Genomic DNA, 15,623 nt, shown 5'->3' with positions numbered 1-15,623 from the left:
GATATTAGCCCTACTTTTATTGCCTTTGCATTAGTATGTCAGGTTTTGCGTTAGTTCCTTCTTAAATGAATTATAGAAACGCAAAGCCTCACACTGTGTTCAAAGATCATTCATTTGTTTGTCTGTTTTGTCTTTCAGGGTCAGCCGGTCGGTCAGTGTGATTTCAATATTCGGCTGTTGTGCATAGAGAAAGAGATCATCTCCCCTCGGATGGAGAAGATGAAGACGGGACAGATCGACAAGACAAAGGAGCCCTTCAGTGTCAGGAACAAGCCATTCTTTGACATCCACGCAGCGCGAAAGGTAATACACACATTAATGTGCACATGCACTGTGCCAGGGCCAGATCATCACAAGTCTGTGGTGGTCTGACATTCTAGCCGTACATGTTACTAATGCATTATTTAACTTTTTCATCAGTTCAGGGACTCATCTAAGGCCTAATCAAAACCACAGGATAGATAAACTTTCAATGACATCACAGTCGCCGATTTTGTTTTCTCTCTTTGGAACAAATATGTATTATTAATCTTGAAGCATTAATGTGCTCTCATAAAGGGTACATTGCATTTTCTTCCCACGCTGTGCTTTTACTGTAGATTGACTGCTTTTGACTGCCTTCGTACAAAGGGCATTGTAGATTCCTCTACCACCATTAAAGGAAAATAAATGTGATCAAAGCTTTTTTTAATCAGTGGGAATATTCATAAAAACTATAAATAATCAACTGAAAAAAATAATTAGCTCTGAAAATGCTTATTGGCCTATGTGACTCCACTATTTACAATCTATTATTGATTATTCGCAGATCATGGAGATATTCTAAGGAGCCTTTTTATATTAGAAAACCCAGCCTACCTCTATACAGAGTTATTTGTGTTTGCAGATCATGTGCTGCTGCTGACAAGGACAAGAGTGTTTTTATTCTCCAAAAGCTATTAAACCTCGCCAGCAAGGCCCTGCACCCTCGGTCTCATAATGGCTCCACTGAAGGACATTGCGCAAAAAAACTACATCTACACTGCGCCAGATCAGTGGGAAACTGTAGCTCTGTACGTTCCATTAAATGCCTGATAACATAGTAGAGGGAGCAAGGGTTTATGGCAGTCTTCACATTTTTCCCACCACTGTTCATATGGCTGGTCTGGTCATGGCGGAAGCAGGGAACAGCTCCAGTCCCAGCTACTATCACTGATCTCTTTGTGCTGGAGCCTGTTTTGTCCTGCATGAAATGTTAGCCATGAATGTTAGCCATGAGATACCCCCCTGGTAAACCCTGTTCCAACTTCCAACCTCTCCTGTCTGAGGCTTTTATGACAGATTGCCCACTGTCTTGTTAGCAGGATGTAGATTAAGATATTCCAGAAATGAAGTCATTGGAATTACGCCTGCCTCGTTCGCTATGTCTTTGTTCTGATGCTGAGGCCATCTGCTCTGCGTACAGCCATATCTCTGTTAGAGACATCATGAAATGGGGGAAAAGGAATCTGGTTTATTCATTCGCGGTGGCGCAGCTTTCCACTTCATGGCATGTTTGCCGGAAATTCCTTTTATGATATTTCAATAAGGCCGAGGCTGTGTGATGGCTTTTCCAAGTTTCCAGCTCCCCTGAATTAACACTAGAACTGCCATAGACCAACGGCCACTGACGTTTGATTGTGTAATAAAAGTAATCCGCAATAAAAATCTACGTCCTGCTCCTTCCCTGACCTTTCCTAAATGTTTGTATTTTACATTGCTCAATTTGTCTGAATTTAGAAATCACAGAGAAATATTTAGAGCCTTTTGACCTGTTTCTTTACACCTATTCCCAACTTAACCCTCCAAAACAATGCGCTGTAAGACGTTGGTACCAGATGCTAATGCATCTCTCTCTCTCCTTACTGAATGAATGAAAGGATGAATAGGTGATAATTGTGCATGTTGCTTCACAATTGAAAATTAAATTAGGCCCAACCAAATGAGGGTGAGGAGGTTGATTTTAATTTAGAAAGAAAAGTTTGTTGTGCCTGTTTTATCAGCGTTGGCGCTCATGTTTATCTTCTTATGGCTCAAATCCCGTTAACGGGATCGATTTGACAACATCCGGTGAAATGGCAGAGCGCCAAATAAATTTTCTTTTATTAAAAATATTTAACTTTCATACATTCACAAGTGCAAATTAAAGCTGAACTTCTTGTTAATCTAGCCACAGTGTCAGATTTCTAAAAGGCTTTACGGCGAAAGCAAACAATGCTATTATGTGAGGACAGCACCCCATCAAACAACACAGACAATCATATTTCATCCCGCCAGGCGCGACACAAAACTCAGAAATAACGATATAATTCATGCCTTACCTTTTGACGAGCTTCTTCTGTTGGCACTCCAATATGTCCCATAAACATCACAAATGGTCCTTTGTTCGATTAATTCCGTCGCTATATATCCAAAATGTCCATTTATTTGGCGCGTTTGATCGGTTCCAACTCGCGCAACATGACTACAAAATATCTCAAGTTACCTGTAGTCTTTATCCAAACATTTCAAACAAATTTCCTAATACAACTTTAGGTATTTTTTAACGTAAATAATCAATACAATTTAAGACGGGATTAACTGTGTTCAATACCGGAGGAAAACAAAGTGGAGCATGCTTTTCAGGTCACGCGCCTCTATCAAACAGTACACTTCCCTCGAGCCTTGTTCTGAACAGGGCTACTTCTTCATTACACAAAGGAAAAACATCAACCAATTTCTAAAGACTGTTGTCATCCAGCGGAAGCGATAGGAACTGCAAGCAACTGCCTTAGAATTATGGATTCTCAATGAAAACCCATTGAAAAGAGAGTGACTTAAAAAAAACAATCCTGGATTGTTTGTCTTCGGGGTTTCGCCTGCCAAATAAGTTCTGTTATACTCACAGACATCATTCAAACAGTTTTAGAAACCTTAGAGTGTTTTTTATCCAAATCTACCAATTATATGCATATCCTAGCTTCTGGGCCTGAGTAGCAGGCAGTATACTTTGGGCACACTTTTCATCCGGATGTGAAAATAGCGCCCCCCAAGCCATAAGAAGTTATAGCACATCGTTTGACCGCGATCCTTGCGGCTTGATGTCATTCTCTTTTACATTTTACTTTGTAAAAATAAGCTGTTACGGGACTGTTTTATTTACAATAAATTATATTAGTAATATATTTATTGTAAGGAAAAATGAAAACATGCTAAGTGTTGCAGTAGGCCTTTAGAGTAATGCTAATCATATCCTTGACTCTATCCGAGTTGATGCACAAAGGGAATCCAAAGATGCCAGCCCACTGAATGAATGATGAATGGGTGATAATTGTGCATATTACTTCACAATCAAATTTAAATTAGGCCTAACAATGATGAGGGTGAAGAGTGGGATTTTAATTTAGAGCAACAATAGTGTAAGGTTAACTAAAACATGCTACGGGTTGCAGTAGGTCTTTAGAATAGTGCAAAACATATCCTTGGCTTTATCCAAGTTGATAAGTAAGGGGAAACCATGCCTGTCAGCCTGCACAGCCGGCCAATCAGAACTATACCAAAACTAATTTCACACATAAGACACAGCCTATAGACGGGATGAAATGTACAATAGTCTGATGAGGGACAATATTATCAGTTGTTAAATTGTACATGAAGCGATGGGCACATCTTATATTTGACAGGTGCAGGGAAAGGAGCATCAGTTTATCAAATCCTCCTTCAGAGTCACATGCAGGTAAAATGTTAAGATTTCTATATAGTATCAGAAAGATAATATTTTGCAGTTTCTATGACACTTACCATTGTCAAATATTTACAAAATTCAAGAGGTGGAGCTCTATTTCCAAATGTCACTTTTTGCAACAATATCTGGGCTATCCATGCATTCAGCACATGACCACTCGTGCGGCAGCATTGCTCTGGCTACTAAGCAAAGACTAGTAACGTAATAAACTTATGCAATTCTGTTTTCTTTTAAAAACATTTTATTTCCACAATATTTCTTTAGACTTGCCAAAACTAAATTATGGACTTCTTTATGATGGACTTGAACTAGTGCTTTTTCATTTGTACTTGTAGCCTAGACTAACATAAACTAATGAAAATGCTTTTATGTTCTTTGAAATAATAGTTTTTCAGTATCCTGTTACCTAAGACCTTTATAAACACAACCAAATGATTATTCATCAGATAGCATGTATTTATTAGACTGTTAGAATGTTGATGGCTTAGTGTTGAAAATTGGCTTTAGGCCTGCATTTTTCACTAGGACTTTTGTAGAATTATACAAAACATATCCTTTACTCTATCTAATCAAATAACTATTGTTATATTTCACTAATTTATTTTATGCACTATTTATCAATCGTTGGTTCTTATGTTTGCGCACCTCGCGGGTTGATATGCATCTGATGCATATGCTAAAGGAGACGCCCGGCAGCGTTCTCTAGCGGTTCTCTTTTCAAATTGGACTATATAAGACTATCTATTTTATTTTGTTCGGGGAATTGTTTTGAATTGGCTGCAATAGCTGGTCTGCGGTTGGAATACAAAGGACTTATAGTTCCTCTGTTTTATTTTATCATTTTGCCTTTTATTCAGTAAATTGGACGTTGATGGGACTGGAAAATTGACCCCTTGGAGGCAAAAAGCATGTGCTGAGTGGAAGATGAGGCTTTAGATTAGATTTTTACCTTAGCTCTGGTCTAAGTTAAGGGCCTATTAGCAGACTGGAGTATGGGAGAGGGTTCAGATGGAGAGCCCTTTTGTCATTTGAAATGACTGACAGTAGATGAGGAAAAGATCTGGGCTTAATGAATAGTGTCACTGAATGCTCTTTCACATCAGCTAAATGTGCTCACTCACTGGGTATAATTAAGCTTTGTGCAAGAGCCCACAGTCAATTACATCTACATTTTAGTAATTTAGCAAACACTCTTATCCAGCTCAGTAATAGCTTTTATTAATAGCTTTCCTTATATTTCTCATGCAACAAATACTTACTTACAGTGCCTTCAGAAAGTATTCACACCCCTTTACTTTTTTCACATGGATTTAATTGTCATTTTTTGTGAACAATATACACAAAATGTCGAAGTGGAAGAAAAATTCTAACATTTTGTAAAACATTTATGAAAAATAAAACACTAATATACAGTATCTTGATTAGATAAGTAGTTAACCCCCTGAGTCAATACATGTTAGAATCACCTTTGGCAGTGATTACAGCTGTGAGGATTTCTGGGTAAGTCTTTAAGAGCATTCTACACGGGATTGTGCAACATTTGCCCATTTTATTATTTTCAAAGTTCTTCAAGCTTCGTCAATTTGGTTGTTGATAGTTTCCAGGTCTTGCCATAAAATTTGAAGGCGATTTAAGAACATTCACTGTCTTCTTCGTAAGCAACTTCAGTGTTGGCCTTGTGTTTTAGGTTATTGTCTTGCTGAAGGTGAATTCATCTCCCAGTGTCTGGTGGAAAGCATACTGTACCAGGTCTTCCTGTAAGATTTTGCCTGTGCTTAGCTTTATTCCATTTCTTCTTTTTTTATCCTGAAAAATTCCCCAGTCCTTAATGATTACAAGCATACCCATAACATGATGCAGCCACCACTATGCTTGAAAATATAAAGTACTCAGTTGTGTTATGTATTGGATTTGCCCCAAACATAAGACTTTGTATTCAGGACAAAAAGTGAATTGCTTTGACACCCCCCCTCATGCTAACGAGTCATTCTGACTGCATTCTAACAGTGTAATTAATCCGTTTCATATATGCTATTATAAAGATAATAATTTGGTTGTGTTTATGAAGGCTTGGATAGCATTGGAATACCATTTTTATATTATTTCAAACAACACAATCATTTTCATTAGTTTATGTTACTGTGGTAGGCTAAATGTAAAAATAAAAAAACCACTAAGTCAGGTGTTCAATCAATTTTATTAGCGGAGTGTCTTTTGTTACAACTATGAAATAGAAAGCATATGTGTAGGAACACGGTAACAACTTATTTTTATAACTACAAAATAAATAAAATACCCCAACCACCAAGACACACAATCAGCAAGACGTGCGGTCCAATGATGAAAACATCAGTAGCCTAAACATCATTATTAATGTCAAGTGGCCTTGATAAATAAAGGAATGATTGCATTATAATATGTGTTGATATGACAGCAGTCAAAAATAGGCAATTATTGTCAGCTCATGCTTACATTGTGTGCATCTTCAGGCAATGGCGTCAGTTGAATTTCATTTATCTCCTATCCATTGTGCTAACAGTTTACACAAATCTTCGTAACTTTCACTTCCTTGACATACTTTGACATACAGTTTCTTTGTTTGGTTGTAGTGCGTAATAGTCTCCAGGCTTTCTCTTTATTGTGTCCTGTTGTCTTGCCATTCTTCAGCACCGTTGTGGACTACAACGGCTGTGCAGGTGCCTTTTAGTTTTTGCGCAGAGGGAGGAAGCTCCCATCTCACTTTGTTCATGGTGCCAGCCAGGCTTGTTTTCTTTGCAAGAAACTTGTTCGCCAATGACAGTGAAGTGAAGAAATTCTCCATGGTGACATTTGTCCCCTTGTCAACGTAAGATTCCGCAAGCCTCATTACCACATTCTCCGACACTCGCTAACCTGCTGCCCGATGTGGATCTTTTCCCGGATATTGAAAGCCTTTCAGCATGTACAATTACACACGCTCTCACTGTGTAGCCTACTCCAAGTAGGTCAGAGTAGACTGATAAGACTGCTTGGATTTGGTGGACTGATATAGGGTACATACCTTTTTGAGATCATAATTCGAATAGATCAATACAATACAATAGCCCTGTTCTTCTTTCGCAATTGATGATTACAGAATTATGCATCATTCGCTACCCATCCCCCCCCTCCAACCTCATACTTTACTTCATGTATTTCATCTGTTGTGTGTGTAATTAGTTTCAAAATTGACTACTTTAGCGGTTCTAGTGTTAGTCGTACCATTGGTCTCATGCTGATATCTGCCAATAGGTGCCCTTCTTTGTGAAGCATTGGAAAACCTCCCTGGCCTTTCTGGTTTAATCTGTGTTTGAAATTCACTGCTTGACTGAGGTACCTTAAATTATCTGTATGTGTGGGGTACAGAGATGAGGAAGTCATTCAAAAATCTGGTTAAACACTATTATTGCACTTAGTATAATGTGACTTGTTAAGCACATTTTTACTCCTGAACGTATTTAGGCTTGTCATAACAAAGGTGTTGAATACTTTTTGACTCAAGACATTTAAGCTTTTCATTTTTTATTAATTTGTAAAAAATATCTGAAAACATCATTCCACTTTGACATTATGGGGTGTGGTGTTTAGGCCACTGACTAAAACGTCATGTTTTAGTCAGTGGAAAAATGTGGAAAGTCAAGGGGTGTGAATACTTTCCGAAGGCACTGCATGTGTGTTAAGTACGTATTTGTTTCGCGAGTTATCTCTCCCTGCCTTACCCATCAGTCCAATGTCCACAACTCATTTATAAAACCCAGCAAACCGTTAGTTCAATAAACTGTGCTTAATTGGATCTTTAAGCTGTGTGATGAGTATCAGCAAGTCTTGACCCTGTGGGTCTGAGACCTCTAACCCCTCCAATAACACCAGCTTAATTTTAGTCAGAAACTGCAGTCCTTTATCTGTGTTGCACCATGAGAGATCCACTTTGAGACTTCTAATGCAGCAAATTATCTCAGCTCTATTGTATTCCGGTTTGGGCCTGGCACTTGTTGCTCTTACCTCTGGCTGTATTGGCCCATTGTTGTTTTTGTTGTACCTCAGGACTCATCCAGCCAGTCACAAGTTAATGGATGGTGATGACCGCATGACTGCCTCTCTGTATCCCATCATGGTTGCATCACAAATGGCACCCTATTCCCAATTGCGTGCACTACTTATGACCAGGTTCCAGCTCTGGTCAAAAATAGTGCGCTATATAGGGAATAGAGTGCTATTTCAGACCAAGGTTTCCATTAGGAAAATGTGGCGTCATACATTTGACCGGCAGCATTTTAATTTACCTCCATTGGTTGCGTAACCTGATTAAAACCTCTTAAGGATCCGCCCCTTTAAAAAAATATTTTTGCCTAAAATGACATACCCAAAGCTAACTACCTGTAGCTCAAGATATGCATATTCTTGATACCATTTGAAAGGAAACACTTTGAAGTTTGTAGAAATGTGAAATGAATATAACACATTAGATCTGGTAAAAGATAATACCATCTTTGAAATGCAAGAGAGAGGCCATAATGTCTTATTCCAGCCCAGGCGCAATTTAGATTTTGGCCACTAGATGGCAGCAGTGTATGTGCAAAGTTTTAGACTGATCCAATGAACCATTGCATTTCTGTTCAGAATTTTGTACCAAGACTGCCCAAATGTGCCTAATTGGCACATAACTGTGCACTCTCAATCAATAGCATGGTATTATTTCACTGTAATAGCTACTGTAAATTGGACAGTGCAGTTAGATTAAGAAGAATTTAAGCTTTCTGCCAATATCAGATATGTCTGTCCTGGGAAATGTTCTTGTTACTTACAACCTCATGCTAATCGCATTAGCCTACGTTAGCTCAACCGTCCTGCAGGGGACCCACCTATCCTGTAGAGATTTGAAGGCATCAACCCACGGTTCTCAGAATGACAGAAATCACAAAGTTTATAGTAATTAATCTTAACAGAACATGCAACGGTGTGCCATTCTTACCGAATTCCGATGTCCGTAAGGTTAGGGGAAGCTTTCTCCAAAGTAAATTGAATTAAATTGCCAAATTTATATAGCCTAATTCAGTCAGAAGGCCCCGCAATTTGTGCAGAGCGCGCGGCAAAGACCAAATAGATGATTGTTAAATTGCGACTGTCAGTGAAAAGCAGAGACCCAGCCAAGCATATCACAATATTTAAAAATACAATTGTGGAAAAACTGTTTGTAAAACAAATGGCTATTGCTGTAAAGAGAAGACAATGAAAAGACTCCAGTCTGTCTTTTAGTTATAAAAATCTCCGAAAAGTAACCTATCTTATTGGCACAAGCGGAGAACATCGTCCATATCCCCGGTGAGTGTGCATATTCACTGTCCTTATTATTGGGTCAGTGCTACTTTTGTTTGTTTTTGGACAATAACTCCCTCCTCCAGGTTAGATTGGGCGTCATATTGTATTTGTCTCCTCTTTTCGTAGGCCTAATACAGTTGAAGTCGGAAGTTTACATACACTTAGGTTTTTTAACCACTCCACAAATTTCTTGTTAACAAACTATAGTTTTGGCAAGTCGGTTAGGACATCTACTTTGTGCGTGACACAAGTAATTTTTCCAACAATTGTTTACAGACAGATTATTTCACTTATAATTCACTGTATCACAATTCCAGTGGGTCAGAAGATTACAGACACTAAGTTGACAGTGCCTTTAAACAGCTTGGAAAATTCCAGAAAATTATGTAATGGCTTTAGGAACTTCTGTTAGGCTAATTGACATAATTTGATTCAATTGGAGGTCTACTTGTGGATGTATTTCAAGGCCTACCTTCACACTCAGAGCCTCTTTGCTTGACATCATGGGGAAATCAAAAGAAATCAGCCAAGACATAGATAAAATATTGTAGACCTCGACAAGTCTGGTTCATCCTTGGGAGCAATTTCCAAACGCCTGAAGGTACCACGTTCATCTGTACAAACAATAGTACGCAAGTATAAATGCCATCGGACCACGCAGCCGTCATACCGTTTAGGAAGGGGACGCGTTCTGTCTCCTAAAGATGAACGTACTTTGGTGCGAAATGTGCAAATCAATCCCAGGACAACAGCAAAGGACCTTGTGAAGATGCTGGAGGGAACGGGTACAAAAGTATCTATATCCACAGTAAAACGAGTCCTATATCGACATAACCTGAAAGGCCGCTCAGCAAGGAAGAATCCACTGCTCCAAAACCGCCATAAAAAAGCCAGACTATGGTTTGCAACTGCACATAGGGACAAAGATTGTACTTTTTGGAGAAATGTCCTCTGGTCTGATGAAACAAAAATAGAACTGTTTTGCCATAATGACCATTGTTATGTTTGGAAGAAAAAGGGGGAGGCATGCAAGCCGAAGAACACCATCCCGACTGTGAAGCACGGGGGTGGCAGCATCATGTTGTGGAGGTGCTTTGCTGCAAGAGAGACTGGTGCACTTCACAAAATGGATGGCATCATGACGGAGAACATTATGTGGATATATTAAAGCAACATCTCAAGACATCAGTCAGGAAGTTAAAGCTTGGTTGCAAATGGGTCTTCCAAATGGGCAATGACCCCAAGCATACTTCCAAAGTTGTGGCAAAATGGCTTAAAGACAACAAAGTCAAGGTATTGGAGTGGCCATCATAAAGCCCTGACCTCAATCATATAGAACATTTGTGGGCAGAACTGAAAGCACGTGCGAGCAAGGAGGCCTACAAACCTGACTCAGTTACACCAGCTCTGCCAGAAGGAATGGGCCAAAATTCACCCAACTTATTGTGGGAAGCTTGTGGAAGGCTACCCAAAACGTTTGACCCAAGTTAAACAATTTAAAGGCAATGCTACCAAATACTAATTGAGTGTGTGTAAACTTTTGACCCACTGGGAATGTGATGAAAGAAATAAAAGCTGAAATAAATCACTCTCTACTATTATTCTGACATTTCACATTCTTAAAATAAAGTGGCGATCCTAACTGACCTAGGACAGAGAATTGTTACTCTGATTAAATGTCAGGAATTGTGAAATACGGATTTTAAATGTATTTGGCTAAGGTGTATGTAATCTTCCGACTTCAACTGTATATGGATCAGACAATGTTTGTCAGTGTCGGCAGAGTAGGTTGCCTTATAATTTTGGTTGTATTAAAAAAGATTCTGCTAATGTCTCCAGTCATATAAAGTTTAGTAGAATTGCATGAAGTGTATTTATCAAAGGCCAACATTTTCCTTTGCAAAGTAAGGAGAACAAATGTAGGCTGTCTGATATAGCCTAGGACTACTCTACGTCACTACGCGCTGCATTGAACAGTCTTTTTTTGTGAACAAGTTATATTATTAGCCTATATTATGACTATCCAATCTAATCATCACGTTAGGAATCAAGGCTAGAAGTCTGAAAATGCCAGAATGCTTTATTATAAAGGTGCATTTTTATGATGATAAATTAGCTTCCCCAAACTTGAAACACACACGCCACGTATGTTAGAGCAACTTCCCAAATTGTACTTTTCCTCAGGCAACAAGACGAGTAACAAACAGCAAAATCACGAGCCTATGTCAATCTACTGTCCCCCATAGTAGAAAAGTTTACCTAAGCTTGTCGGTCTGTGCGAGAAAGAAATAGCCTGTTCCAAACAAACTCTAAGACAGTTGTTGGACGATAGATCCCAAATTCATACAACGAGTAGGCCTAGGCTTCATCCCCCAAAATATAAAAAAAGCAACGAGGCTCATGCACCAGATCAGAACTTTTAGCATACAATTTAGATAAACTGTTATTTCTTCACATTTTAAGGCAGTAGGCTACATGCTATTGTTCGTTTCTTAATGCAATTAGCAGGAAAACACCATTTGTGAGGGGTTTCATGTGACAGAGATGAAAATATCCATTAGAAATTTTCAAAGAGGGGAGGTCTAAGTATGCAACACCTAGCATGGCTTGCTAAAAATACTAGGATTGTGCTTTTGGCTACTGGACAATAAAATACATTTGATTTGAAAACCAACAGGACATGAGAGGAAAAAGGCCACTGGTTTCAGTGGCATATGTAAAGTCTTTATAAAATAATTGCCTGCACGTTTGGTTGGATTTTGGTTAGGCTACTCGGAAGCAAGGTAAGACATGCCTCATATGTAGTAAAACGTTCAGGTTTCAAACAATTCCAGCTCATTGCAAAGTCGTGTGTGTGACGCACTGAAGCCTGCCTAGTTGCCAATACACTTGATTGGCGAATGGGAACCGTGCTTTAATTACCAGTTGAGAAATAAAACATTAAGCTCTTTTTAATCATGGCCTGCCTAGCACCGCCTGCCGGCCCTCCAGCAGTTCAAGGTGAACGTGGTGGGGACTGGGAGGGAGACGCAGTCTGGGGATGGAGAAGGAGCGAGTCATGGGGATGGTGGGGGGGTGTGTGTGTGTGTGTGAGCGCATTGAAGGTGTTCTGTCCTTCCCTTATCTAGGTAGGCTTATGTTAAACAATTCTAAGGTCTTGTCCAGATTGCCATTTTTTTATCAGACGTTTTAGACAATGTTCATTGTTTTTGTGTCCATGTATGTCATTGGAAGGTGTTCTGTCCTTCCCTTATCTAAGTATATTTAACAAATTCCAAGGTCTTGTCCAGATTGCCTTATTTGAATCAGAAGTTTTGGTCTCTGTTTTGTGTTTTTGTGTGCAATACGGATTGCCGTCTTTGAAGTTTTCGAGAATGTTCAGTGTGCCATTTTGTAAACTCAATCATTACAGAAGTGATATGCGTTGCGATGACATTTTATTTAGCGTAATTAAAAATGTTGAGATGCTGATTAAATCCCTGCTTCCCCTTATCGGTATTCAATTAATAGCAAACTGTAGAAGCGCGTAATCATTCATTCGCTTGCAGCAAACCTAAAGCAAGTAGCTTTTCAGATCTGTTTTTCTCCAGCAAATGTTTGTCTTCTCAGAAAATTATTGTACAAACTTCTCCTGTATTAAAACTTTGAGACTTTGTCTGATAATAGGCCATACACAACCAAGAGAAAATGCAAAGAATGTAGTGTTGACACTGCCTTAGAACATTCCATCAATACCACCCCCTCCACACTATACCGCAAGTGCACTCAAACACACACCATCCACAATGCCCAGCAACACTGTCCTTGGTAACATCGCAGCAATTACCATGGTTGGATTCAAGGACTACATGCATTCTCTCTTCCCTTCAACAGTACCTTACAAAGAGAAACATGTAGCTTACCTTCTTTTATAAGGGTTAAGAATTACCAGATCAATGATTAAAAAGGTTTGTTTACCTCAGTTCTTTTGGGAATTAGAAGCTTTCTTCAAGGCCTCGTCAGGAAAAAAATGAAGCAGTAGACGCTGATAAATGAATGTAGTTAATGGTGTATTCTGTAGAGTGATGAGTGTGTGATTGCCATACCAATATATTTTTTGTCTTTAGTTTGGCACTCCATTACATGCCCTCCAGGCTTAGAGAGAGCTTGTACATTACAGTTGGAGAGAGCCTTAAGCTCACTGAGTGAAGTCAGCAGGTGTCAGTCAATCTTCAGATGTGCTCAGAAAGCCTGGCTCTCGGTGGGGTTCTGAGCTCTTTTCAATGTTTCAGTCAGACACCACCTCGTCAGCCAGGCCTCTGCTCAGCCGCCCTCAGTGGATGACTCATAACGCTCTCCTGGTTGCATCCCAAATGGCACCCTATACCCTTTATAGTGCACCACTTTTGACCAGGGCCCCTAGGGCTCTTGTCAAAAGAAGTGCACTATATAGGAAATATAGGGTGGCATTAAACCTCTTTGAAAAAGACAGGCTCTCTCTCTCTGGACGTGTCCAAAATCTGTCTCGCCTACTACTTATTAAAACTATGTACTAATTGTACTACCTACTATTTAGAACATACATTTTTGTAAAAACGAATGCAATAAGCAACATATATAAACATACTAGGCTTACCCATCCAGAGAAGGCGTCGTCTAATGCACAATTGCAATGATGCCTGACATTATCTCATTATCAGCTATTGTCAAACAAGTGAGTCGAGAAAGATGATTCTCTTCCTCTAAAGTGTGCAGCAAATTCTACTAGATGAAAATACTAAATTAATATAACATCCTGACATTTAAAACTTATTTTTGAAATTTCACTTCATATAAAAACGTCTTATTTTTGCATACCTAACATGCCTAGTATTTTGATGGCAAGTATGGGTATTCGAACATGGCCACATTCTTCTCTGTCTGTTGCTGTAAGCTCTGTCAGACAGTCATGTGTGAGGACCTCCGTGTCGGGTGCTTTCTGGGAAATTATGCAACAAGCATCATCATCCCTATCATTACCTTTTTCATATGGAAGTTGAACACACGTGATACACCTCAACATCAGACTCGCCACAAGCTCAGCATTACAGAACTTGAGTGTGCATTGGACCCCAAAGTGCTAATTTACTGCTGAATTACACCAGACAGAATTAAGTCCTTATTGGTACCTCAGGCTCCCGTTGCATCCCAGATCGCTTTGCAGTTGTGTAAAATTCAGAAGTAGTGTTTTCATTCATCATTAAGCTTCTAAGCCAGCAACCATCCTGCCTATATGTAGGCTACATATCTACCTCAAAAACCTTGTGCCACTGCACATTGATCTGGAACTGGTACTCCCTGTGTATATACTGTAGCTTCTTTCTTGTGTATTTCTATTCCTCATATTATTATTATTATTATTATTATTTTTTTTTTACTCTGCATCGTTGGGAAAGGGCTCGTAAGTAAGCATTTCATTGTAAAGTCTACACCTGTTGTATTTGGCACGTGACACAAATGTTTTATTTCATTTTGATTTTAGGTATCACTTTAGGGCTGGAAGAGTGGAGTGTTCAGGCACTGCTGGGGAATATGTTCCGAAACATAATGGAAATGAACTCTTCGCTCTTATGTTGGAGGGTCGGCTCCCTGCCTACACTCATGTCTGCAGTAAGTGGATGTGCCACTGCCACCACCTTCAATTGGATTTGCAATACAAAATAATCACTCATCTTGAATACTGAACTGTTTGGTATAAAACTCATCCTGAGTCAGCGAGTCTTGGACAGTCACTTGCCCAAGATCAGTTTTGGATGCACACGGTGGCATATCACTTTCAGTGATCGCTACACTGAAGTGACCAAATCAAATATGGCAGTGTGTACAGCATCTTGCTCATGAATTTCTTTAATTTGATGATGGTTTTATTGAATCCATCCATCAAAGCCAAAAGTCCTCCGCCGCAGCTTCATAAACTCTGACCTTGTTTGACTCGAGGCCATGTTACTCAGTTGTCCCAGACCTTGTTTGACTCAAGGCCTTGTTACTCATTGTCCCATGCTCTCTCATGTCAGCTTGTGTATTTTTAGGCTCAACCAACTGAGTCTATATTCTTATATAGCGAATGGACTGCCATAATCTACCTGCGTCTAGTCTGCGTCCCAAATGGCAGTCCATTCCATTTATAGCGCACTTATTTTGACCAGGGCCCTGATCAATAGAAGTGTGCTATGTAGTGAGTGGAGTGAAAGTTGCAGGTATGGAAAATTGCAGGTATGGAAGAAATTGAGGCAAAACAGTATTGCAGTGTTATGAATTCTCCCTCTGTATGCTCATGGTGTACATGTTGTGATTCTGTGAAAGCCTTGGTGGTTTGCTCACAGCCGTCAGATGGCTTTTAATGCTGAACGTGATTTACTGTGGTTTTACTGATACAGTAAATGTGTTTTTTCCCCCCCTCATTGTGCATGACGTCTGGATACGTAGTATGTCTCCATATACACTTACAACACTAGAGAAAAACTTACTTTCGGTTTTGAACACCAGCTTTTAACAGCTGAAAATACAATATTTTTGGTTATTGGAA

At 39.4% G+C, this 15,623-nt stretch overlaps 1 protein-coding gene across 2 annotated transcripts in view; it reads left to right on the top strand.

Moving 5' to 3' along the window:
• The window catches only part of rngtt (RNA guanylyltransferase and 5'-phosphatase), a 155,352-nt gene that overhangs the window by 68,113 nt on the left and 71,616 nt on the right, over positions 1-15,623 (top strand). For both annotated transcript variants that reach the window (XM_014204745.3, NM_001173757.1), the window contains 1 exon segment: positions 139-303. In XM_014204745.3, the coding sequence (XP_014060220.1) occupies positions 139-303 (165 nt within the window).

The sequence above is a fragment of the Salmo salar genome, chromosome 06, assembly GCF_965601325.2.
Source record: "Salmo salar chromosome 06, fSalSal1, whole genome shotgun sequence".
Taxonomy (NCBI): domain Eukaryota; kingdom Metazoa; phylum Chordata; class Actinopteri; order Salmoniformes; family Salmonidae; genus Salmo; species Salmo salar.
Note: the sequence above shows the minus strand (reverse complement) of the source record. Positions and strands in the feature narration are given on the sequence as shown.